The following is a 25,000-nucleotide window of genomic DNA, read 5'->3' as shown; positions in this document are numbered from 1 at the left end:
AGCGATGTCATCACTACTTGCAGTGCATGGGGCTCCAGAACAGCCTCTACACAGGTCCGTGTCACCCCCCCCCCCCCCCCCCCCCCCCCGCCCCTTCCAAGCCTCCCTCAGCCCCCCTTCACTAAGCCAGCCACAAGCGACCTACTTCGCCCCCTGAGCACATGCTCTCACTATGCAGGTCACCACATCCATAGTGTCACAACGACTGTTGAGACTGTTTAGCAGGTCAGACCGAATTCGAGTAAAAGGACTTCCTCTTTCCCTCCTATTTATTGTTTAATTGAAGGGACACTCCAGTAGCGGCGGGCACTTTGTTCATGGGAAGAAAGGCAGCTGAACTTATGAATCTATGAATAGATATCGCTTTGAGGTGCAACAATTTAAACGTATTCCCTTTTAGCAACAGATTTGAGACTAAAGAAACGTGACGTCAGTAAACATCTCCATTTATAGTAGTAATGAGACAAATGCTTCGTAGGTCTGAATAATTGTGCTCTGAGGGAACGATTTATTATTTTTGAGCAGGTCAGATGTAATACAATTTTAATACTTATTTCCTGTTTTGCTTTCCAGTAGTAAAGGAAGAAAGCAACCAGAATGAGCAGAGGGAAGACTTAAGCCAAACCGGATCCGAGAGAGCTCTGGTGCTAGACAGACTAGCTAATAATGTAGCTAAACGTAAGCGCACTATGCCTCAGAGGTTTATGGGTAAGGGCTGGAGTCTGCTTTTTTTGTATACAAACTAAATCTGTGCATTTTTACAACAAGAAACCCTGCTTAATTTAACATTCAGCTGGTTGAGCTATGAAATAATGTTTAAAATATTTAGCATTTTTAGCAGAGCACAACAATATAACAATTCCATTTTGTGGAGTGCATGCCATGTAATCTGTAGTCTATATAAATTATTCCCAATAACCAATGGGTCTTTAATTATTTGTCGTATTGCATGTAAAAATAAAGTAATTCTATAAAACGAAAGCACTACGATGATTATACTAGTTGCCGTGCAACCAAGTTGGAATTGGACACAAGGCTTTTGAAAACGTCAATATCTTCTAACTCTAACCACAGCAACGTTTCAGTTCTTACTGCACCCTGTGTGACACCCTAGAAACATAGTCACCTCCAAAACCTCAGGAACGAGAGTGAGATCTGTGTGGCGCTGTGGCCCCGCCCTCCTAACCCCTCCCCCCCCCCCCCCTCCCCAACCCCAGGTGAGAAGCGTCTGTCGGAGCTGTCCTTCGAGGGCGGGGCCGTGGAGATGATCCAACCCCACGTCATGGACCAGGCCATCAACAGCGCCATCAGCTACCTGGGGGCGGAGTCTCTGCGGCCGCTGGTGCAGACCTCGCCGGCCTCCTCCTCCGGGGGGGGGCGGCGACACGGCGCTGACCTCCATGTACGCCTCGCTGCACGCCAAGCTCCCCCCGCCGCCCAACCCCGACGGCGGCGGCGACGGCGGCGGCGCGGGCAACGGCCTGTCGTCCAAGGACAGCGCGGCCGAGAACCTGCTGCTGCTCTCCAAGTCCAAGTCGTCCAGCGAGAAGGACGGCTCGGCCAGCCCCCCCAGCGGGCGGGACTCCACCGACTCGGAGAGCAACAACGAGGAGCCGCGCTCCGCCGGCCGCGGCGGGGGAGGGGGCGGAGCCGGGGCCGGGCCGGGCCTCATCTACCTGGCCAACCACATGGCGTCGGGGGGGCTGCGCAACGGCGTGCTGCCCCTGGTGAAGGAGGAGCAGCAGAGGCAGCTGGCGGACGCCATCCGGGCCGGCGTGGAGCTGGCCTCGGAGGGCTTCAAGGTGGTGACGGGCGACGGGGAGCAGGTGCGGGCGTACCGCTGCCAGCACTGCCGCGTGCTCTTCCTGGACCACGTCATGTACACCATCCACATGGGCTGCCACGGCTTCAGGGACCCCTTCGAGTGCAACCTGTGCGGCCACCGCAGCCAGGACCGCTACGAGTTCTCCTCCCACATGACCCGGGGGGAACACCGCTACTGAGGGGGGGGGGGGGGGGGGGGGGGGCCGGGGAGAACGCCGCTACTGAGGGGGGGGGGCCCGGGGGGAACGCCGCTACTGAAGGGGGGGGGGGGGGGGGGGGGGGCCCGGGGGGAACGCCGCTACTGAGGCCTGGGGGGGCTGCACAGACGAAATGTTTCATGTACATATAAGGAACGCTCAACCGACATTAAAACACACACACACACACAGACGAATACACACACATACACACACACCCTTGCTCTATGTTGCGTGAATACTCACTCATGCATACAAACACACTCTCTCTCACACACACACACACACACACACACACACACACACACACACACACATACACACAAAGTTATTTAAAGACGCCATTGTAAAATACACTGTTATAGTTTTTATACCGAAAATGCATGTTTGTAGAATACCAAAAATGCAAATTGAACAGAGTGATGCTTTTTTTTATCTTGAGTTTCAGTGCCATGGAAAGTGTTTGGTCAATGTGCTGTTATCATAGCCCGTTAAAGTTCAACATTGCTATTTGGCATCATTGTGCTGTATTTAGGCGTGAGGTTGTTTATCTATTCATGGCAGCTGTATTATGTCCTCTTATTGATCTTTTTATATAAATATAAAATATCATAAAATATAAAAATATCAATGATGCATAGGGATCAGAATAAATAATTCCTTTTATATTGAAAGGATATTAAAAAGAATGACCACTGCGTACTACCCCTTACTGTATTCAATATACACTTATTATACTTTTTTTGTCTTAAACATCTTGGTTTTATTGCCTTTCCTGTTGTTTAGGTCACAGTATGTTTTTGTATTTATTTGTGTTTTATTTAGTTCTTCTAGAATAGTAATATTGACTGCATACTTCCTGTCCGACCTTATAACGTGACATGAAGCTTAAAAACTGACTGCTGCTGGAATCCTTTCCTCCCTAAGTTCAAAGGTCACCTGGTTTCCGTGTTGCGTCCGCTGGGTGACAAGTGTCTATTTGTCAATGAACAGTAGTGATAAAAGGTCATTTCATGCTTGCGAAATATAAATAAAATTGTATTTTACATAAGTGATTTATCGAGTGTGTTTATTTTTTGCTTAATTATTTTCATTCTCCTGTATTTAAATCACATAAAGATGTAAATTAACTTTTTTGTGTAGGCCTACAGTATTTGCCATAGCCTACTACATTCTCAATATTTTACCCATAAACTACCTGCTCTCTGTCGTCTTTAGTTTTGCTCTTTGCAATTTATGGGATTATAAACAGCACAAATCTCCCGCCGCTAGGATGGAAGCGACAGCATTATGTAGTTCATATGCGTTTTATTATGTATAACCTACACTTATATTAGAGTGATTTTTTTGCTGTGATTAGGCTTTACACTATAAATCCTCTTTGGATTGTATGGTTGTCCTCTCTCTGAAGGTATAGAGGCCTACTACGGCCGTGGACGGAGCTGCTTATCCGGACCGGTTCATCACGACGTCACCTCACGATGACCATTTCGCACGGGAGCGTTGGATTGATATCTATTGTATTGGTAATTATGTTTTTTTTTACCTCATTGTTTAGTAATCAATCGTGAAATTAGGTGTCATTATGAGAAGCCATTGTAGTGTTTGAAACCGCCACAGCTTTTCTCATGCGAGACGTGGCACAACAACGTTTAATTCAGCCAAGGCTACGGCATATTTACGTTGAATTAGTATCGCCCACCAAAACATCCCATGATCGATTATCATGTAGGCCTACAGGAATCCAGCTCGTCTGGACTCTGGAGGACTTGCAGTTCGGCTGAAGGAGCACCGTGGAGCTCCCTTTAGCACCGTCATAGCTGCGTCCAGATGGCTGCTGCGAGATTCGTCAGAAAGGGGAAGCAGCTGCGGCCAGAGTTGAGTCCCCCACGCTTCGTTGGGACCTAACGGGGTAGGGAGGGTATTTGCATGAGAGGGATAATCTGGCCAACCAACTCCTAGCCAGAATCCCAAATCTCACTTCCTTTATTTCTTTTTACAGCCAGTCGACTGAAATAGTCGTTTGAAATAGTCGACTGGCCGTTTTAAGAATCAGAGCTTTATTATATGATTGCACTTGCTCTGTAATGGGGATCCGAAGGGATCACTGCCTAGGCATCAGTGTAGGCCTACATGTCTGAGTAGGAGGCCTACTCTCTCAAGCTGAACACGCGTTTTAAAGGACGTCGTTGTACACGATGACATGTGTATTATGTTCTACCGACATGCGATATTGTAAGAATGCATGCATTGTGAAAATACCCATTATTCAAAATGTAAACTGTTAAAGACGCATACAAAACACAAAAATGAAGTGTTCTTATTTTGCATGCAGACTCAGTGTGCCACCGGGTGCAGCACATTAAGGATAGGAAGTAGCCCGTGGCTTAAGCATTCCATATTCATTAACCAAGAAGTCAGTCGAAAGGTCAAAAAGGGAAGAGGAAGCTGCCCAAATAAAACTAAACTGAAAGCCATAGAAGGACAGGAGATGGATGTTACGGTTTTGGATGAGCATCATAAAATTAGATCATCACAGTAATTGCGTGGGATAAACAATATGTCACAAGTCAAGGTGTAGGGCCTTTTAAACCTTCAAATGTTAAGGTACTCCGAGCTCAACGATATGCATATTACGAGATAAGCAAGACCCCTTACTCCTGATAGCAATGGTGCCTTGCTGTGTAAGATTGGATCATTCTGAACTTAAAATGTTTGGCAAGACAGGTTTAATCAGTAACACGCAAGCTATAATTACAACTTTGGGTGCTTGCAATCATACAGCCTGTAATCACATTAACAAGCTAACACACAGGAAATGAAGATACAAGCACAGGGGACCTTGGGAAACGTCTATTGCCTCCATATTCTGAGGACAGTGATGCTATCCTATCCGATCCAGCAAAGGGCCCCCCCGGAGTTCTGAGGAGCCCCCCCGGGCCCCATGGGGACGCGCGTCTCCTTCCATTGCTGGCTAATTAAAAAAAGTAACAATACTTTGGCAAGCAGTGCGTCGCTGAAATATTGATGAGATACTTGACAAAAAGATGAGAAATAAATGTATTTCTCAAATGTTTAATTTCATCTGAGCACAGTCTATGATAGTTTCTGTTCTTTGAGGGTACGGTGAATTAACGAGTGAAACCATATGGATGTAATACAGATTCCGATGGGAAGAGTAAAAGAGACGGACACAATACAGGACACAATAATAAGACACTGAGCTTGTTGTACTTTTATAGACTGACACAGTCCTATCAATTCAACTGCACCTAAGGCATCAGGTAAGAACAAAAATCTAATTGTTGGCATTTTATTGGGATTTAACCGTTGCGGGCCGTTTCTGCTGGCCACACCGGCAGCGCAACAACAGTGCTGTTTCTTTATCACGCAACCCAGGAGGAGCTCACTGTTGCCCAACTTCCACACTCGTGATTGGCTCATCCAGCCTCAGGAACACGGGCCGCTGCCGGAGCACGAGGAGCCAAGGGAACAACCTCACTGCCTCCGCCTTGACTCAGCGGAAGTGCATGGGAATGTCCCTCAGTATCATGCTATATTAGCAACCGATACAAGCCACGGCACGTTATACTATAGATACGTAGTATATAAACAGAAAGGCTTTTTCCACCGGAATGAAGAATCTGAATAATATATAATAAGTAAGCCCAACCATTCCTCTTTTTAAGTTTATTTAAAGGCACAACTTTCAGGAAAAACAACTCACAAACCATCACAGTTTTGTGTGTGAGAGCAAACAGAGAACTATGGAGGTCGTTTGGTAATGAATGTAGAAAGTGGTTATTAACCTCCAGGTCAGCGAGTCAGTCCTCCAGGTCCACCGGTTAACAAACAGATATAATGCAGGTTTCCACCTCTCAAGCTCCCTCACACAAGGGAACGCAAACCAGAGAACAACAACAATTAAGAAAACAGTGACCCGAATATTAACTCAAAACACAAAAACAGATATTCAAGTCACTGTATCAAAACAACAGTTTCCCCGACAATGTACCGAACCCAGAGGAAACAGAAACAAACATTAGGAAACAATCCGGTCGGTCTCAACGGCCGCACCCGAAGGTGCGGTTCCAGTCCTCGTAGAGCTCCAGGTCTTTGGGCGAGACGCTGGGCCGCACGGCCCTCAGCGCGTCCTGGAAGTCGCGGGAGAGGATGGGCCGCACCTGGTCGGGGCTGATGGTGGCGATGTCGCTGAGCTGGAGGCCGCGGATGGGCCCCAGCGCCGCCTCGCGGCACAGCTGCGTCATGTCGGCGCCGGAGAAGCCCTCCGCCGCCGCCACCACGCCCTCCAGCTCCTCCGCGCTCAGCTCGTTCTTCTCGCGGGCCATGAGGCTGGCGATGATCTGGCGGCGGGCGGCGGCCTCCGGCAGCGGGATGTACAGCCGCTTGGAGAGCCGCCGGCGGGCCGCCTCGTCGATCTCGTGCGGCCGGTTGGTGGCGCCCACCACCAGGATGCGGTCCTCGGCGGCGGTCGACGCCCCGTCCAGCTGCACCAGGAACTCCGTCTTGATGCGGCGCGAGGAGTCGTGCTCGCCGTCGGTGCGCTGGGACAGCAGCGAGTCGATCTCGTCGATGAAGATGACCGCCGGCTGGTGGCAGCGGGCGATGGCGAACAGGGCACGCACCATCTTCTCGCCGTCGCCCACCCACTTGGAGGTGAGCGACGAGGCGCTGATGCTGAAGAAGGTGGCGCCCGACTGGCAGGCGATGCACTTCCCGATGAGGGTCTTGCCGGTGCCGGGGGGCCCGAACAAGAGGATGCCTTTGGGCGGGCCGCGCAGGCCCGTGAAGATGTCCGGGCGCAGCATGGGCCAGACCACGATCTCCTTGATGGTGGCCTTGGCGAACTCCAGGCCGGCGATGTCGTCCCAGGCGACCGGGGGCCCGTGGTCCATGATCTCGCTCATGATCAGCTCGATGATCTTGGGCTCGAAGTTCTTCAGCCGCTCGTCCACGACCGGGGGCTCTTGGTTGCCGTCGAGGCTGGCCCCGCCCTCCTCTTCCTCGGATCTCGGCAGCGGCGACACAAACTTGGAGGCGGCCCCTCGGGGCCGGTTGGCGCCGAGGGACCTCTTCATGGCCGCCGCCAGGCCGGGGGCGGGGCCTCTCTGGGGCTGATGGGAGTTCTTCTTCTGCTGCTCGACGATGAACTGCTCCCGAGCGGATCGGAAGTTCCCCGCTGCTGCCCGGGTCTCAGAGCCGCTCCGGCCTCGGTGCGTTCCCTTGGCGCCCGCGTCCCTGGAGGTCTCTCCCGTCTGGTTGTAGAAACTCTTCCGCTTCCCAGCGTTGGAGGGCGGGAAGGGGGCGGACGGCTGGTTGTGCGCGGCGACGGCGAGGCCCGAGTTCCCCGGAGCCGCCTGACCGAACAAAGACTGGCCGCACGCGGGAAGGCGGCCGAAGGCGTCGGCGCCGGTGGTCCCCTCCTCAAAGCCGCGCCCCCTCTCTGCAGCGGCCCCCGGCGCTCTGCCCGCGGTGTGGCTACCCTCTGTCGTTCTGGACACTTCAGCTCCTGAGGGTTTGAATAATGGAGCGATGCTGCCTCGGCCTTCTTGTCCGACACAGATGTTAACATCTGCCGGCTCCACCCGGGAGCCACCGCCGCCGCCCCCCCCCTCCGTCCCGGCCTGAATCATCCTCTGCACGCAGGCCAGCTCCAGCACGCTCCCCGCCGTCAGGGACGACTCCCATTCGTCGCTGTGGTTGCGCTGACTGCGGGCCAGGTGCAGGGCGCTCTCCGCATAGTTATTCAACCCCGCGTGCGGGTCGTCGGAGTCCAGCACGGCGGCATAGCGCTCCGAGAAGGTCCTGAGCAGGCTGTCGGCGCCGGCCCGGGAGAGCTGGGAGCTCGCCCATGCATACTGAATGGAGAGGAGGTGCGCCCGGAAGGCGTCGGCCGTCTGTTCAGGTGTGCAGGCGCCGGATGAAATGTCAAAGGACCTCCGCTGCCACTCGTCCAGGTGTGGGCCACTCATGCCCGGGCTGCTCCAGCCTGCTCGGGGACAAAGGACCTCCGCTGCCACTCGTCCAGGTGTGGGCCACTCATGCCCGGGCTGCGCCAGCCTGCTCGGGGAGAAAGGACCGCGTTCATTACAAATACATGACCCCAGGAACAGCAGGACTGACGAGTTAGCCAGTGACCACCGTCCCAAACGGCATTTCAATTTATAAAACCAATAGTTGGCATTTGAGAGGCTGGACATTTTTGATGTGCTCCGGCATCCCCGTTGTTATAAACTGGGCGTAATTGGATTTAGTTATGACGCTTATAGCTTAGCATTGAGCTTTATATCGCTACATAAGAATGCATCATAGGATGGGATGTTCTGTTTGCAATACTCTGCCATATTGAGAGGACTAATGAGCGATGTAGTCAACGTAAATATAACATGGTTAACTTTGCCAACCGTGTGGCAGTATGAGGCAGTGTCACAATGTCCCCCTGTAACGACTAATCGTTTCACAAATAACTACTCAACAAAAAAACAAAAACATTATGAACTCAAAACAGGTAAATTCAATGATCCTATGCTTCCAAAATTAAGGCGGTGATTGCGATGTGACGTCACGATGTACAGTAGTACTTCAATACTGACAATAGAAATAATCTAAATATCATCGATTCTACACCATGTCAGACAACAACTTGACAACAGCGCCAAGAAACAAATCCAAATGTGCAGGAATCTATGAAGGTCACTTACTAGTATTTGCGATAAGCTCCTGTTAAAATATACATGACCAACACAACAAGTCCACAACAACCAACCTTCCCGCCAGCTGCTTATCCACGAAGCGTAAACGAGGGCTGCGTTCCAATTAGTTGGTTACAATACCGCCATTAGGGCTTACCTTCGAGTTCAAGAACTACGGACCGCACTCTTACGTACACTTGATTGAGGGAATAAACTTTATTAAATGTTTTCACATAAGAGTAAAATGGCAATTAAGATGCAAACACAAGACGAGGGAAAACTGAAGGGAAGGTAAAAGAATTGGAACGGTGTCAACAAGACCATGCTGGTGCGCTCGGTTTCATAGTCCGGGTGGACCTCGTGTGTGGTTTTAATTGTTGTTTTTATTTAAAGGTTGACATTTTGATGTAAAAAAAAAAAACACTAAAGATTTGCGCAATTTTTATGACTTACAGGGGACTTTGAAAACATGATAGTATTTCCTTAAACATTATTTAACAATTATTTTTGCTTCGTTCACAGCAAACCTTAGATTTAAAAAGTCCACAATGCCATCTAGTGGCAATTTTGCAGACCTACCGTAACTATGTTAACCGAATTGCATACTGGGATATTAAGTACATTGTATGATGCCAAAATACATATAAGTAATTATTAAGAAATATTACACGTGCAAATATGAACATTTTGAGGATTTCTTGTATCGATAAACTCAGGTCATGAGTTCAGCGCAAAAATCCAATTATGAATCGATCAATAGCCTATACACTGCAGGGTAGACTACACTACCCAGAACCAGGCACGGTTTGCGGTAGTCTGTCTGCATGGCTGACAGACGACACTGGGTTCAACAAGAGAATAGGGAATAATAGACATACTGCGCGTAGACCATTTGGATTGCGTGACTGCGATCTCGATCCCTAGTTTTCCGGCCAACCATTTGTTCATTTTCATTTACTGTATACTGTTTTGGATTTAAAGAAGCTTGTGCTAAAGTTTGCGGGCTAACAATGATATTGGTCAGTTAGCAAGCCGGGGAGATAATCTGAGGTCCAGACGGGAGAGGCTTCGTGAACTGAGGGCGATAGCAGTCACGCCCTAATCCAGGGATACCCATCCAACCCAAACTATGTCCTTCAGCCAACACAAAGTGTCATACATGGATCATTTGTAGGTTTATCGACTGTAGCATAACGCCTGAAAGGAGTTCTGGAGGAGGTAGGTCTGGACTGGATATGACGGACTTATTATCATGCTACAAACAATTGCGTCTGCGGAGATAACCCTCGCCAGTCCGCCTGCTGTAGAGCCAACCAGCCGGCTTTGCACAACAGTGTGTTATTATTATTCCTAGATCATCATCACAGCCTCTCGACCTCTACCACCATGAATTCCCCTGTATATACATTTGTGACCCGGGACGACAACAGTACAGTTTATGCAGAAGTTGCGAAAATACTTGTTTCGACTGGACACTGGAAGAGGTTGAAACGAGACAATCCCAGATTTAACCTGATCCTTGGGGAACGGAACAGGTTACCATTTGGACGCCTAGGTAAATGTTACATTTTATTTGTTCTGTAATTGAATGAAAGATAAACTCAAACGAAGGCTACCTAATATAGCATCTTATGTATTGTTAACCTTGGTATCTTTTCCATAAAATGCTCTGGGGCTGCCGCTGAACCATAAAATAGTTGCTCCATCATGTCGATGCGGAGAAGTGTTGACGTCTTCCTCTGCAGTCCATGAAGGGATAGGCTGTACACATTATGGAAAGTTGATGCAATTCTTCATTTATTACATTTGTCTGGACAGGTCACGAACCTGGACTGGTGCAACTGGTCAACTATTATAGAGGTGCTGATAAACTCTGCAGAAAAGCATCACTTGTGAAGTATGTATACCATGTTACATTTTTCTCCACGAATGAATTATTCATCGGACATTAGCTAATAGCTGACCATTGACTCTGCTTTACTGGGACATTCCTCACGCAGACTGATAAAGACCAGCCCAGAGCTGTCGGACGCCTCAACCTGGTTACCTGAGTCCTACATCATCTATCCCACCAACCTCAACACCCCTGTGGCCCCGGCTAAGAACGGCATCAGCCACCTGAAGAGCAACCCCAAGACGGATGAGCGCGAGGTGTTCCTGGCCTCCTACCACGCCAGGAAAGAGAGCGGAGAAGGGACGGTGTGGATCGCCAAGTCATCCGCCGGAGCCAAAGGCGAGTCTTTCTGCTTGCGCTTTGTGTGTCTGAATCGAATTAGGCATTCCTATTAGACTATAAGTTGACCATATTACGAAAATCTAATGAAATACAGACTCTAAAATGCAAACGTTTCAGTGGAAATATTTTAACTTCTTCAACTTCTTCCTGCAGGTGCTGGTATTTTGATATCCAGTGATGCGAATCAGTTACTGGAGTACATTGATAATCAGGGGCAGGTCCACATCATTCAGAAGTACCTGGAGAAACCCCTGCTGCTCGAGCCTGGCCATCGCAAGTTTGACATCAGGCAAGTCCGGTCAATGTCAATATCATGTCCAATACTTTCAAGAGCTGTTCATCACAATGATGGCCTCAAATAACTTAACAGGCCCACAGTGAGATGCATATTCCCCTTCATAGAGCCAGAGTGAACTCGGCAATAACACCGGTTTGTACATCACCATTAAATAATTAAAAAACACTGTATTTCTGGTGGCTCTGAGAGGGATTCAGAACAGCGGTGAACAGCTTCTAACATCGTCCTCCGGACTCTAACGGGGTCCTGTGTGCGATGGGTTCTCCTCGCTAGGAGCTGGGTGCTTGTGGACAGCCAGTACAACATCTACCTGTACCGGGAGGGCGTGCTGCGCACCTCCTCGGACCCGTACAACAGCGCCGACCTGGACGACATGACCAGCCACCTCACCAACCACTGCATCCAGAAGGAGCACTCGCAGAACTACGGCCGCTACGAGGAGGGCAACGAGCTGTTCTTCGACGAGTTCCGCCAGTACCTGCTGAGCGCCCACCACGTCACCCTGGAGACCGCCATCTTACCTCAGATCAAGCAGATCATCAAGTAGGCCCCACAGTGTGTTTGTGTGTGTCTGATGGTTTCATGTTGTGGGGGGGGGGGGGGGGGGCTGTTTTGTGTTTGTGTTCAAAGGCTTGAAACAAGAAGGTTGTTGGGTATTTCCTCCCACTCACTTTCAAACATCTCTGGCTGAGTGTGTTTGGAGTACTCCTTTGTTAGATCTATCAAGTCTAATTAGTTTATCCGTCATCGCGATTGCATAAACGTCTTTTTGGCGACCCTATTAAAAAGAGGGATGGTTGTTTACAGTGCAGTGTTTGAGATGGAGGTAGCCCCCCTAACAACCGTCTCATGTGATCTGGGTCTTCCAGGAGCTGCCTGTCGTGCGTGGAGCCTTCCATCACCACCAAGCACCTGTCCTACCAGAGCTTCCAGCTGTTTGGCTTCGACTTCATGGTGGACACCAGCTTCAGGGTGTGGCTGATAGAGATCAACGGGGCACCGGCCTGCGCACAGTGAGTACCGCGGCAGCCCCGTCTGCACTCATTGATCCGATGGTATCGGTGTGCATGCCACTGTATATATATCAGTCAAGTGTTCTTCCTCTGTGTTCTCCTTGACTTGGCACATTTTTGTTAAGCTCGACGACTCCTCGAGCCAAGCCTGTATCTCCTCATGTCTCCTGGGAGTCTTGAAATGTATTGAGTTTTAAGGAGGGTTATTGGTTCTGGATATTATTCGCAGTATCATCACTTTGCATCTGATAGAGGTGGCACTCCTTGTGCTTTCTAGATAAGCGTGATAGCTTGCATGTATCGATCCATAGCGACATTTCCAGGGTTTGTTTTATAAGTTTGCTTCTAGGCAGGGCTATCTTTGCCACTCTGTATAATATAATCTTCTCCGCCTACAGGAAGCTGTACCCGGAGCTCTGCCAAGGCATCGTAGACGTGGCGATCTCCAGCGTCTTCAACCTCAACAGCGGCAGCGACTCCGCCTCCTCTTCTGGCTCCTCCTCTGGCTCCTCCTCCTCTGGCTCCTCCTCCTCTGGCTCCTCCTCTTCCTCCACCCCATACTCCTCCTCACCGTCCTTCTCCACCATCACCCCTGGCTCATGCTCCTCCCCCAAGCTGAGAGGGCCCCTTCACGTGGGACCCTTCACCAGACTGTAGACCCCCCCCCCGAGCTCGGTGACCCCCCCACGCTTCGTCTCATGCTGTCCTCGGGCTGCTCGATTATGGATAAAAATCATAGTCACGATTATTTTGGTCAATATTGAAATCACGATTATTCAAACGATAATTTGTTTGAGTTTGAAAAAATTATGTATTTATTCAGCATGTCCCTCTCAAAAACACTTTGTAGCTGAGAACTTTGAAATTTCGCCTTAAAAAAATACACAAAATGGTCCAAAAGAAAAAGTTCAAATCTAAAATAATGTACAGATATGTATCCAGCTGTTCTGCACTTTCTTTCGAAAACTTGATTATGTTAATTTTCTGATCGTTTGACGCTAAAATCAAAATCGAGATCGAAATTCGATTAATCGCCCAGCCCTATGCTGCCCCACACAGAAGGCTGTGGGTGTGCCAAGCCACACGCGCCCTCAATACTACACACCTAGCCCTCACAGGGTGGGGTGTGTATTGAGTATTGGGGGGGGGGGGGGGGGGGGTTTCAGCCCCTGCCTGCATACTGTGTTCCATGATCATGAATGTGTTCTCCACTCCCAGGACGTGGGGCCCGTGGGGAAGTGAATAAAAGACTTGGATGTAAATATTGAAAGTGAAGATGGAGGAGGAGGCAAGTGAAGAGATGGATAATAATTGAAGGATGAGTTTTAGAAAAAGTGTGGTGCAGCCCGCCACCGCCCATGCTTCCGTTGGATGGATAAGGATGGACAAACGTTGGGCGAAGATGGAAACCGATAATGGATAAGTCAGAAGAACTGCAGTGCCTTTTGTGAATCCCCAAGCCCCCACTCCCTTTAAAAGAATCAGTCAAGTCTTTGTGTTCCCGTCGGCCTCGGCAGTAATGAATCGGGAAGGGAAAGTCAGGGGGAGGATTGATGTCTTTCTGGTTTGCTGAACAGATGATGATCGAAGTCCTAATGAGGTCTATTGAGGTTTTACCCTGGAGGAGTTTGTTGAAACCTTCAGTCCTTCCTCTCGCTGCAAATGGCCCGCTGCCAAGGTTTGACGGAGGAACACACAAGTTCAAAATCCAAATCAAGTATAATAGTGCAGTCCCGAATTCCTCTATGCTGGTTGTGTGAATGCTGCAGAATCAGATTACTTAATGTTGGAAGGGTAGAAGGAGTGTGGAAGTGAGTTAGTATTGTGTTTTCATTTTCACATGCACGCATCCTTGCACCTGCTTAGCTGAGCTCTGGGTAGGACACTAGACGGCTGTTCTGTCCCAGGTAGTAACACTACTTTACCACATAGTCTCCTGCTGGTGAAAGCATTGCTTCAGTACAATAATCCTATCATATTTGATACGGCTAGTGTAAATCTATGTTTTTCTATTGCAAAAAAAGTACACCTAAACTATCAAACTCGACGATTATGGAAAGCAATGACACTTCTTATCGTTTCTTTAGGTTTTTTGGCACTAAGAATAACTTGATTTAATGCTAGCCTATTTCTTTAAAATATAACATGATTAATGGTTATTATTTCTTACTCTTTATAAATGCAAATCATGTACTTACAAAATGCTTCTTAAAAATGAATTTATTTAAAGAACAGGAAAAAGACAATTCTGTTTGGAAGAATTCAAGTGTATAGAGCTTGTACATCGCATCACAATGATACAATGAATGCGTTTTATTGGACAGTGTGAGCTGTTAGTTGATGGGGGTGCATGTGTCCCGACAAAACAAGCTACGCCTATTTACGGTATATTTATGTTGGTTTATGATCGTACAGTACTGCAACACTCTTGAGCCCTTTCAATATGGCCGAACATCGCCAACAAAAACATCCCATGATGCATTATGATGTACAAGCCCTATACAGACCAATGCAGTTTATCAGTGTCTGTATACTTTTCCAATACTTCTAAGTTTCAACCGTTTTTGATTTGTCTTCACCAAAGATGAACCTTCACTGTTCAAGCTTCAAGCCTAGGGGAACTCAATTACCTGGCTCATTAACCTCATATCACTGCCATTTCACCTTGTTAATTTAATACATTGTTTTTGTACTCATTTTGCTACACTATAGCGTAAACAGTATTATCGTATTTGCCTGGTTTTTAGCAATGTCTTGAGAAAAACACAAAAAAACATTAATTTTCTACATGATTTGTGTGACTTTTGTACATTTATTTTAGTATTTGCAATAAAGATCCACTGGTCTTTCCTTAGCTCTTCAGCCCAAAAGTGTCCCTCATGTTCCAATGTATTTTTTTGTTTAGTCCAGCGTCAGCAATGGCATACACAGATCCACTTTCACAGTACTCTCCCAGCCTGTATATGGACATTATTTATGTTTTTATTTACTGTGTGCTGGTGTTTACATGTTGACTGAGAAATGAAGAAATGCAGCCATGAAGCAAAACATCAGTGGTTGTGGAATGGGAAATAATTGAAGTGTAATGACTTAATATCATGTTCTCAGTGGTGATGCATACGTGTGAATATCCACATGCTTTGATGTGTAGAAGCATTACCCAGATGTGTTGCTTGATAAAGAAATACAAATAAATGGCATTTCTGTTGAGACAAGACGATGTACACAAATATACAAATGTCTTTATATCTGCTGATCATGTGGGGAAATTAAAAAGTGTCCGTATTTGAAAGAAAAACATACTTGCTGGAAAAAGTCTTTCCATCAAAGGGAAGGGGTGCCTTAGAGGGAATCGCCTGTTGTATTGCCTGAGATAGACGCAATCGACCTCCTGCATGTAAATGCACCTTCATTTATTCAATTGATTGTAACGCTCTGAATTTGTTACCATACCTTTGAAGGTTTACTGTTTGATGTTATTTCTTGAACAGCATTGATGTTATATCCTGCCATGCACGTTTTGTTGCACATCCTATCATTTTTAGACGGTATTTTCCTCATACATTTTGGGTCCTCTTTCTTACCAAAGAAAACATTGCTGTTTGTTTCCAGATACATTTCAGTGCTTTTAAATGTTATTATTTTTGAATGTCAGATTGGAAGATTAGGTGGTCACCACCTAGAAGGAGGCATCCGTACTAGTCAAAATAAGTAAATGCTGTTCGTGTGTTTCTGTATGTTTTGATGTTTTATTAAAACCTGCACGAAACCATGATTGTCTTTATCCAACTTTATTAATACATAAAACGATTCTTCTTTATAATTTATTTTAAGTAAATCAGGCTAAATACTTGTATATCTTCAGTTTTCATCAAACCGAGCCATCAAGCGAATTCAGAACTGAAAGAGGTCAACACAAAACGTGTTCGTAGATATGACCTTTTTTTATTTTTCAAGTAAACGTTATTTAATTATTAATAATAAACATAAATAATAATTAAATAATAATATCAAAGTAGCCAAAAGCGAATGGAAGACGCGTCACTTCATACAGTGAAAACAGTTTTCTCTTCCGGCTGACATAGGGGTTGTACTTCCGGTATCACAGGCACATGTGGTAAACAACCACTGCAGCAACATGGACTTTTCAACTAAGTGGGATGATCTATCGAAAGGTCCAAGTTTAAAGCATTTATCGGAACCAGGATTCGGCGTCCCGAAGGAGAAACAACATGCTGCCATTCAGGACATTACTAAAGCCCACACGGAGTCCTTCGATCAAGCTGTCACAGATGGCCTGAGTCGCGTGGTGCAGGTCAGTCCTCCTGTGTAATAAGGTTTATAAACTTGAACCAAGTAATTAACTCTAAAGTTAAGGACTATGGGTTAAAATATGGGACCCGGTCACTATTGGAGATCATTCAGCACAGTGCTACATGATGTGTACATCTAAGGGATAAATCATTAACCATTAATAATTAAGTAATTACTAATTATTTTGGACTGCACTTGTGCGGTATCCACACGGCTAAACGACTATAACAAAGCTATTACACAATAAAGATGGAGCTAATTGAACCATGCATTCCATGATCAAGGCCTGCTATGTTAACCCTTCTTCAAGTCTTTCAATGCACGACGGTTTCATGTAAACCGACATGATCATATGTGTCACTTACTATGTGCAGCCTGCTTTACTTTGCATGTTTTTTTCTTTTCTCAGGCTATTCGGCCGTTGGAGTTCACATACAATAATGACCGAGTCTCCCTCGCCTTTGTCGATGCCACCATTATGAAACCAATGGTGGCAAAAGGCACGGTGTGCCGGGATCTGAGGGTGTTCCCCGCAGAGTGCAGGGCAAGAAAATGTTCTTACAAGTCAAAGATTGTGGTAAGTCATCCTCTAAAAGGGGCCAGCTGTGTGTGAACCATGAGGAATGGTTAACCGTGTTTTTAATTGTTTTGTAGCAGTAGTTTAGTATCAGTAACACAGCATTTAATAAAGTAGCCCATCTTTTTCTTATCCCACTGCCAGTGACATATTATGTTGTGAATATGACAACAATTGGGACACTATGATCCAGTATCCCCTTGTGCTGTAATCTGAGCCTCATCGTTTGTCTACCAGGCAGATATAAGTTGGTCGGTGAATGGTGTTCCCAAAGGCATCATCAAACAGTACCTGGGCCAGGTACCCATCATGGTGAAGTCCAAACTGTGCAACCTGCACGGCCTTCCCCCAAAACAGCTGATCGAGCACCATGAAGAAGCCCAGGTAACAGATATATCCCACACCAACTAGGGATAATTCTGACTACTAAATTTCCTTACGATTCAATTGAATGATTCAATTTATGATAAGAAGCTTTGTAAAAAATACTGTTGTTATACGTTTGTTAATTGGGCCAAAAAAAGCCTGGTTCAACTCTTGTATGCTCGTATGAAAAAAGTGTTTAAACGACTAGTATTTCTGATGCAGACCGACTTAACTAAGACAGCTGACATCATCCATCTGCTTTATGTGAAAACCGACTCTTCTCTCCTCAATAGGAAATGGGCGGCTACTTCATCATTAACGGGATCGAGAAGGTCATCCGCCTGTTGATCATGCCGAGGAGGAATTACCCGATAGTCTTGTGCAGGCCCAAGTGGAAGTCCAGGGGCCAGGGATACACTCAGTACGGTAGGTCAAACCATATTCATCATTAGTCAGGATGGCTGGTTGACCGTCCAGCTTGTTAACGGGTCGGTCTGGCCGACCGTCCAGTTTGTTAATGGGTCGGTCTGGCTGACCGTCCAGTTTGTTAATGGGTCGGTCTGGCTGACCGTCCAGTTTGTTAATGGGTCGGTCTGGCTGACCGTCCAGTTTGTTAACGGGTCGGTCTGGCTGACCGTCCAGTTTGTTAACGGGTGGGCGTGTTCTGTGCCTACAGGTGTTTCCATGCACAGTGTTAGGGAGGAGCACACGGCCGTCAACATGAACCTTCACTACCTGGAGAACGGCACCATGATGCTGAACTTCATATTCAACAAAGAGCTCTTCTTTCTACCGCTTGGCTTTGTGCTCAAGGTAATCAGGGATTATATTGTGCTTATAATTTCTGCCCCAATACGGCTCACTCTTGTATATGTGAAGTGTCTTGAGGTCTAGGAGTTGTTGGAATGGAGTGCTACGTTCTAACCCCAACATGTTTTGTTCAGGCCCTGGTGGACTTCTCAGACTTCCAGATCTACCAGGAGCTGATCAAGGGCCAGGAGCACAACAGCTTCTATAAGAGCTGCGCCGCCGAGATGCTGCGCATGGTCATGGAGCAGGACTGCGTGACCCGCAGCCAGACACTCAACTACCTCGGAGAACGCTTCCGGGTCAAGCTCATGCTGCCCGAGTGGTACACCAATGAGCAGTTTGCAGAATACCTCCTCGAGTACGTCCCCATCACCGTCCCCATCCGTCATGCTGCTGGCCTTGTTGTTGTTGTGGTGCAGTCATGTGATCTAACGGTTTCTGCTTTCACCAGGGAGTGCATCTGCATCCACCTCAAGTCCAACGTGGAGAAGTTCTACCTGCTGTGCATGATGACCAGGAAGCTCTTCACGTTCGCCAAGCAGGAGTGCACGGACGAGAACCTGGACAGTCTCACGACCCAGGAGGCCCTCACACCTGGACAGCTGTACATACGCTTCCTCAAGGCAAGTGGTGTCGCCCCTCACACCACACGGCGGGAGCGTTGTTCAAGTCACCTCCGTCTGATGACATGCACTGCTGCCTATTTGGGAAGGTGCCATATTTACGAGGGTAAATGGTACACTCTCTAGTGTGCCTGCTGATCACATGAAACCTACGTGATGATGTTCAAAACCACGTGACTAACATGCTCCAATAGGGCGAGTCTCTCCATCAGGGGAAGGGAAAGCGTTGTAATCCTTTCCGTCGGCATCCTTTCCTCAATGCAAACAGGAGCGGATGGCCAACTGGTTGACCAGCGTAATGCTGAACATGAAAAAGAAACGCAAAGTCATGGAACAGCTGAGCTCCGGTTCCATGATGAAGATGTTCCTGAAGGCCACTGAGATCACCAGGGCGTTCGAATACTTCCTCGCAACCGGCACTCTCGTTTCCCGATCTGGTACGGCCGTGCAGTCATGGTGATGATTTGTTCACTCTGAATGCTTTCATCCATCTCACACCGAGCCCTAACTCCCCCCCCCACCCCCCAGGTCTGGGCATGATGCAGGACTCTGGGCTGAGTGTCGTCGCCGACAAGCTGAACTTCATCCGCTACCTGTCTCACTTCCGCTGCGTTCACCGAGGGGCCGCCTTCGCCAAGATGAGGACCACCACCGTGCGCAAGCTGCTGCCCGAGTCCTGGGGTTTCCTGTGTCCCGTCCACACCCCCGACGGAGAGCCCTGCGGCCTCATGAACCACATGACCGCCAGCTGTGAAATGGTCACCCAGAGCTGGTCCACCGTGAGCCTGCCCGGCTTGCTCTGCTCCTTGGGTGGGTAGAGAGAGAGAGAGAGAGAGAGAGAGAGAGAGAGAGAGAGAGAGAGAGAGAGAGAGAGATGTTTGACGTATCCCACCCCACTGTGTTGTTGCAATAGGTGTCACCCCTGTGGACGGGATGCCCAGTAAAGCCTTCTCAGAATGCTACGTCGTGCTCCTGGATGGCAACGTGGTGGGCTGGGTGGAGGACGAGATCGCTCCCCTGGTGGCTGATTCACTGCGCACCTTTAAGGTATTGGTTCAGTTAGCCTTCAGCCCAGTGGCTTCATATTCAGTTAAAGAGTCCTCAAGACGTTACGATAAATATCTTGCTTTTAGTACAAACCTTTGTCGCGAGGATTTTTTTGTGAAAAAGAACATTAGCCCTTCTTTATTCTCTAACATTGGAACTCAGTCATCAGTCTACATAGTCCAGCACCCGTCTCCTGCTAATGCGCCACATGGTCCCTCTGCAGGTCCTGAGGGAGAAGAGGATTCCCCCGTGGACCGAGATCGTGTTGGTTCCCAAGACGGGCAAGGCCAGCATGTACCCCGGCCTGTTCATCTTCACCACGACCTGCCGCATGATGCGCCCCGTCCGCAACCTGGCCCTGGGCAAGGAGGAGCTCATAGGAACCTTCGAGCAGGTGCGTGGGAACGGTTTTCATGCGGTGGACCGGGATAGGACAGATCAAGCTCCATCGTAGGTTGCACATTGGCCCGCGGAGGCTGCTGTCATTTTCTTCAGTACAAGAGGCGTGTTCAACGGGCCTAGTTCAAATTACTCTTTACGCGATTGGCTGCTTGCCGTCGCTTCCCTGTCGCCATTGTGTTAAACCAGCCAATAGCGCGCCAGGGGGAAAAGCCAGCTTAGTGATTGGCTCTCGCAAAACCTAATAGGAGGCAGAATTTTTTTTATTGTTCTTCTCCAGGCCCTTCTGCTGCAGGGCGGATTCAAGTCGCCGGCAGAATGGGCCGGGGGCACTTAGTCTAGGGGGTGGGGAGAGATGACCAGCCTGATGAGACCAACCTGCTCTCTGAGTGTACATTCTGTTTCCCTCAGTGGAACACGCTGTCCTGGGCCTCTTCCGAGGAATACTAAATGATTAAATCCGTGCTGCGGGGAGAAGGGTTCCAGTCGAGGAATATTAAGGAGTGCCGCAGACGGTAGAATTTCAAAACAACGGATGTGCCAAGGAAAAGAGTGGGAATCTACGGAGCAGTTTGATACGAAATAGACCTAATCTTGTTAAAGATCAATCGAAAGGCTTTTCTGCGAGGAGAATGTCTCCTTATGTTGTTAAAAAAGTCGAGCCATCCAAACCGATTTAAGAAAACGCTCTTCCGAAGAGCGTTTTCTTAATCGGTTTGGATGGCTCGACTTTTTATAACAACATAAGGCCGTATGTGGACATCAATTGCTGCAGAGCCCAGGCCAGAGTGATATTCATCGGGAAACGCAAACCTTAATATCTGGACCATCTTACAAGACTAGCTAATGACATTTCCCGCTCTCCCTTTTCCTCTCACAGCTCTACATCAACGTGGGCGTCATGGAGGACGAGATCCAGCCGGGCGTGACCACACACCAGGAGCTGTTCCCCCACACCATGCTGAGCGTCGTGGCCAACCTCATCCCCTACTGCGACCACAACCAGAGCCCCAGGAACATGTACCAGTGTCAGATGGGTAAAGGCCTCGATCGGTCCTCTGTTTGAATTCCCTTGAATATTAAATGTTGAAATGCACCCACCACTCGATATGAACCCCCCCCCCCCCCCCCCCCCCCCACACACACCTCGGTCCCTGCAGGTAAACAGACGATGGGCTTCCCGCTTCATGCGTTCCTGAATCGCTCCGACAACAAGCTGTACCGCCTGCAGACCCCCCAGAGCCCGCTGGTCCGGCCCGTCATGTACGACCACTACGGCGTCGACGAGTTCCCCATCGGCACCAACGCCGTCGTGGCGGTCATATCCTACACGGGCTACGACATGGAGGACGCCATGGTGAGACCTCCGCCTGTTTAAGAGTCGGGTTTCCCCGTCGCGGCCGAGCGGGACGAGGTGATGACCTGCTGTGGTTTGGGGCTCCTCTCCTCCAGATCGTGAACAAGTCGTCCTGGGAGCGGGGCTTCGCCCACGGCTGCATCTACAAGACGGAGATGGTGGACCTGACGCAGAAGATGAAGGGCGAGGACAACCTGGTGTTCCACGCCAACCCGGCCGACCCCAAGGTGTGCGACAAGCTGGACGCGGACGGACTCCCGCAGATCGGGGCGAAGCTGAGCTACGGGGATCCCTTCTACAGCTACATCAACCTCAACACCGGCGTGAGCCACATCATCTACTACAAGTACGTCACCCCCCCCCCCCCCCCCCCCCCCCCCCCCTGAGCTTGGCTCTCGTTCAGCTCATTCCCCCGTTCACGGAGGTGTACTCCCTTCGTTCCCGAGTCCGATCAAATGTTTTGCGGTTGTCTGATCGGCAGGAACCAGGAGAGCTCGGTGGTGGACAACATCAAGATCTGCAGCAACGACCAGGGCACGGGCACCTTCAAGCGCATCTGCATCACGGTGCGCATCCCGCGCAACCCCACCATCGGGGACAAGTTCGCCAGCCGCCACGGCCAGAAGGGCATCCTCAGCCGGCTGTGGCCCGCCGAGGACATGCCCTTCACGGAGAACGGCATGTCGCCCGACATCCTCTTCAACCCCCACGGCTTCCCCTCGCGCATGACCATCGGCATGCTCATCGAGAGCATGGCGGGCAAGTCGGCGTCCATGCACGGCCTGTGCCACGACGCCACGCCCTTCACCTTCTCGGAGAAGAACGCGGCGCTGGACCACTTCGGCGTGCTGCTGCGCGAGGCGGGCTACAACTACTACGGCACGGAGCGCCTGTACAGCGGGCTGAGCGGCCTGGAGCTGGAGGCCGACATCTTCATCGGCGTGGTGTACTACCAGCGGCTGCGCCACATGGTCTCCGACAAGTTCCAGGTGCGGACCACGGGCGCCCGCGACAAGGTGACCAACCAGCCGGTGGGCGGGCGCAACATGCAGGGCGGCGTGCGCTTCGGCGAGATGGAGCGCGACGCGCTGCTGGCGCACGGCACCTCCTTCCTGCTGCACGACCGCCTCTTCAACTGCTCGGACCGCTCGGAGGCGGAGGTGTGCGTGCCGTGCGGCAGCCTGCTGTCGCCGCTGCTGGAGAAGCCCAACAACTCCACCATCCGCCACCGCAAGACGGTGTGCATGCTGTGCGGCCGGAGCGACACCATCGACACCATCAACGTGCCGTACGTCTTCCGCTACTTTGTGGCCGAGCTCGCCGCCATGAACATCAAGGTCAAGTTGAACGTGAAGTGAGGCCCCCGCCTCACCCCGGGGGTCGTGTGGACCGAGGGGGGGGGGGGGTTTGGGTTCCTCCATGCGGATTGGAACCCGGCCATGGTGCCTTTGAGCAAGGGAGGCATGATTTTGTGATGTTGTATTTAAGATATTTTTCTATACGTGGAATTCAGCCAAAGCAAGACCAGCCATGTTGAAGACGGGTTGTGAAGCTGGTTTGAATGCAATGGTTAAAGATGGATGAGAAGGCTCTATGATGGGGGGATAGGGGTTGAAAGATGCATCATATCATCGATTTTATAAGATGTTCTTTTCTGTAACAAACAGAGGGGCGTTTCTATGTATGATTATGCTATTTCAAATTCTGCTGAAGAGAGTAATAAAGACTACAGTATAAAAGCTGTTTATGATTGAAGTATTTTAATAAACGCACACACAGACGGCTATTATTCAAAAGATTATATTTAAATGTAGTGTTGTGATGTTGACATTCATCCTGACCTAATTGTGAATCATATAATTTGGCAGTCCTTCTGCACCTAAGGTACATTATATTCATTCAATTCCACCAAGATGCCCGGCAAGTCTAGCACAGTAGGAATGGTATAGTCGGGTTTCGCTGTACATACGTCTTGCGACGCTCCAGAGTTCTTAATCCAAACCGTAGCTCGCACCCCAGCATCAAAGCCCCCCAGTATATCTGTATCCAGAGAGTCCCCAACCATCACGCAACGCTTCGCCTCTACGCCAAGCACTGTGAAGCAGTGGTTGAAGATGGAAACAGCCGGCTTCTGCTCCGGAAATTCACCTCCCACTACGATAAAGTCGAAGAATTTCTCGCAATTCGTCGCGATTATCTTTTCTCTCTGCGTCTGAGTCTCCCCGTTGGTGAGCAGAAGCAGTTTGTATCTAGTTCTCAGAGCCTCCAGCAGGGCGCATGTCTCCGGGCTGAGGCTGAGAAGCTCCAAACGGCTGCTTTTCCAGAGATAGTAGCATTTATCAGCCAACGATCTGGTACAACTGCCGGCGACCTCCTGGATGCTTTGCTCCCAGTGGTCCACCCGCAGCTCGTCTATAGAGCCGCCTGACGTTGGGTCAAAGGTCTCGTGCTGCAGTTTGTGTTTGAACTTTTCACTGATGTGGCCCAAGCTGACGTCATCAAGGCCCCGTGTCTTCTGCAGGTAGTCGTTTGTCTAAAATACCAACAAAATGCAACATATAAATCCACCACGTGTCATTGCATCCACCGCGAATCGTAATCTATTGAATAAATAAATATATTCGTCTCTTTTATATTTAATGTATTATTCAGACCAAAAAAAACAAAGTAATTAAAGCCTTCTACGATTGAATTGTTCAATAACCTCACCTTTTCTATTGCAACACGGGATGCAAGTGCAGTTTCAATGAGTGTGTTGTCTAAATCAAACAATATCGCTTCAATGGGCTTTCGGTCCATTGCGGCGTATCGGTTCTTGGTGTTTTAATTTATTTGACACGAGCTCGACGTAAAACACACGCGGAAGTGACTTCGGAATCGAATCGGTTGCGGTTCCTTTCAGGGTCATATGGTTGTAGTTCTAAAAACAGCGCGACACTTCGTTGCGTCCACTAGAGGGGCGGGAATGGATCAATTTACAAGCCATGGTCTTTCTTTTTTTTTTCTTTCTTTTTTTACATCAGGAGGGACATGTATTCGAATGAGACTCTTTCTAGGATCAGCCTGCACTGTTTACTTTAAAGGAAACAGAGGCCTATTAGTACGAAACTATATCTGTCTTGTCTGCCTATTCCCAATATAAAATAGCACTGCAAAGACACCATGTGATATTGTCTGATAATATTATATGAATAATCTTTATTATAGATAAGAATATTACCCCATC

General features: G+C 48.8%; 5 protein-coding genes across 7 annotated transcripts in view; 3 read left to right on the top strand and 2 right to left on the bottom strand.

Moving 5' to 3' along the window:
- The window catches only part of ikzf1 (IKAROS family zinc finger 1 (Ikaros)), an 18,208-nt gene extending 16,187 nt beyond the window's left edge, over nucleotides 1–2,021 (top strand). The window contains 4 exon segments of the mRNA XM_060072938.1: nucleotides 1–54; nucleotides 574–678; nucleotides 1,218–1,363; nucleotides 1,365–2,021. The exon segment at nucleotides 1–54 is cut by the window's left edge and continues 72 nt beyond it. Coding sequence (XP_059928921.1) covers nucleotides 1–54; nucleotides 574–678; nucleotides 1,218–1,363; nucleotides 1,365–2,003 — 944 coding nt within the window. The 3' untranslated portion in view covers nucleotides 2,004–2,021.
- A 3,675-nt stretch (nucleotides 2,022–5,696) lies between these two features.
- fignl1 (fidgetin-like 1) lies at nucleotides 5,697–9,066 on the bottom strand. Of its 3 annotated transcripts, none has more exons than XM_060074022.1 (2): nucleotides 8,744–9,066; nucleotides 5,697–8,031 (listed from the first exon to the last, which is right to left on the bottom strand). In XM_060074022.1, exon 2 carries the CDS (start codon nucleotides 8,012–8,014, stop codon nucleotides 6,086–6,088), a length of 1,929 nt encoding a protein of 642 aa, XP_059930005.1. In that variant the 5' UTR covers nucleotides 8,015–8,031; nucleotides 8,744–9,066; the 3' UTR covers nucleotides 5,697–6,085. The 3 variants fall into 3 exon arrangements, with proteins under 3 accessions (XP_059930005.1, XP_059930006.1, XP_059930004.1); XM_060074023.1 differs by having other exon boundaries at nucleotides 8,809–9,066; XM_060074021.1 differs by lacking the exon at nucleotides 8,744–9,066 and adding an exon at nucleotides 8,122–8,736 and having other exon boundaries at nucleotides 5,697–8,050.
- Nucleotides 9,067–9,407: 341 nt separating this feature from the next.
- On the top strand, nucleotides 9,408–16,054 carry ttl (tubulin tyrosine ligase). Its single transcript, XM_060074024.1, has 8 exons — nucleotides 9,408–9,952; nucleotides 10,089–10,289; nucleotides 10,553–10,631; nucleotides 10,735–10,967; nucleotides 11,124–11,259; nucleotides 11,542–11,811; nucleotides 12,138–12,281; nucleotides 12,680–16,054. The coding sequence occupies exons 2-8, from the start codon at nucleotides 10,121–10,123 to the stop codon at nucleotides 12,936–12,938; spliced, it is 1,290 nt and encodes a 429-aa protein (XP_059930007.1). The 5' UTR covers nucleotides 9,408–9,952; nucleotides 10,089–10,120; the 3' UTR covers nucleotides 12,939–16,054.
- Nucleotides 16,055–16,352: 298 nt separating this feature from the next.
- Nucleotides 16,353–23,517, top strand: polr1b (RNA polymerase I subunit B). Its single transcript, XM_060074020.1, has 15 exons — nucleotides 16,353–16,596; nucleotides 17,005–17,172; nucleotides 17,410–17,556; nucleotides 17,832–17,964; nucleotides 18,215–18,351; nucleotides 18,483–18,706; nucleotides 18,800–18,971; nucleotides 19,240–19,408; nucleotides 19,500–19,781; nucleotides 19,885–20,018; nucleotides 20,242–20,412; nucleotides 21,298–21,454; nucleotides 21,578–21,774; nucleotides 21,870–22,120; nucleotides 22,256–23,517. Exons 1-15 carry the CDS (start codon nucleotides 16,420–16,422, stop codon nucleotides 23,130–23,132), a joined length of 3,396 nt encoding a protein of 1,131 aa, XP_059930003.1. The 5' UTR covers nucleotides 16,353–16,419; the 3' UTR covers nucleotides 23,133–23,517.
- A 124-nt stretch (nucleotides 23,518–23,641) lies between these two features.
- Nucleotides 23,642–24,679, bottom strand: nanp (N-acetylneuraminic acid phosphatase). The gene is made up of 2 exons (XM_060074025.1): nucleotides 24,484–24,679; nucleotides 23,642–24,307 (listed from the first exon to the last, which is right to left on the bottom strand). The coding sequence occupies exons 1-2, from the start codon at nucleotides 24,571–24,573 to the stop codon at nucleotides 23,654–23,656; spliced, it is 744 nt and encodes a 247-aa protein (XP_059930008.1). The 5' UTR covers nucleotides 24,574–24,679; the 3' UTR covers nucleotides 23,642–23,653.
- Between the last annotated feature and the right edge of the window lie 321 nt (nucleotides 24,680–25,000).

The sequence above is a fragment of the Gadus macrocephalus genome, chromosome 15 (assembly GCF_031168955.1).
Source record: "Gadus macrocephalus chromosome 15, ASM3116895v1".
NCBI classification, from domain to species: domain Eukaryota; kingdom Metazoa; phylum Chordata; class Actinopteri; order Gadiformes; family Gadidae; genus Gadus; species Gadus macrocephalus.
Note: the sequence above shows the minus strand (reverse complement) of the source record. Positions and strands in the feature narration are given on the sequence as shown.

Excerpts from the sequence above, each read along its gene's own strand:
- ttl (XM_060074024.1), top strand. The coding sequence starts at position 10,121 with ATGAATTCCCCTGTATATACATTTGTGACCCGGGACGACAACAGTACA. Across the intron at positions 10,968-11,123 it reads GTCATCCGCCGGAGCCAAAG|GTGCTGGTATTTTGATATCC; the intron begins GCGAGTCTTTCT and ends TTCTTCCTGCAG. Across the intron at positions 11,260-11,541 it reads CATCGCAAGTTTGACATCAG|GAGCTGGGTGCTTGTGGACA; the intron begins GCAAGTCCGGTC and ends TCTCCTCGCTAG.
- nanp (XM_060074025.1), bottom strand. The coding sequence starts at position 24,573 with ATGGACCGAAAGCCCATTGAAGCGATATTGTTTGATTTAGACAACACA. Across the intron at positions 24,308-24,483 it reads CCCGTGTTGCAATAGAAAAG|ACAAACGACTACCTGCAGAA; the intron begins GTGAGGTTATTG and ends TTGGTATTTTAG.
- polr1b (XM_060074020.1), top strand. The coding sequence starts at position 16,420 with ATGGACTTTTCAACTAAGTGGGATGATCTATCGAAAGGTCCAAGTTTA. Across the intron at positions 21,775-21,869 it reads ACGACATGGAGGACGCCATG|ATCGTGAACAAGTCGTCCTG; the intron begins GTGAGACCTCCG and ends CCTCTCCTCCAG. Across the intron at positions 22,121-22,255 it reads AGCCACATCATCTACTACAA|GAACCAGGAGAGCTCGGTGG; the intron begins GTACGTCACCCC and ends TCTGATCGGCAG.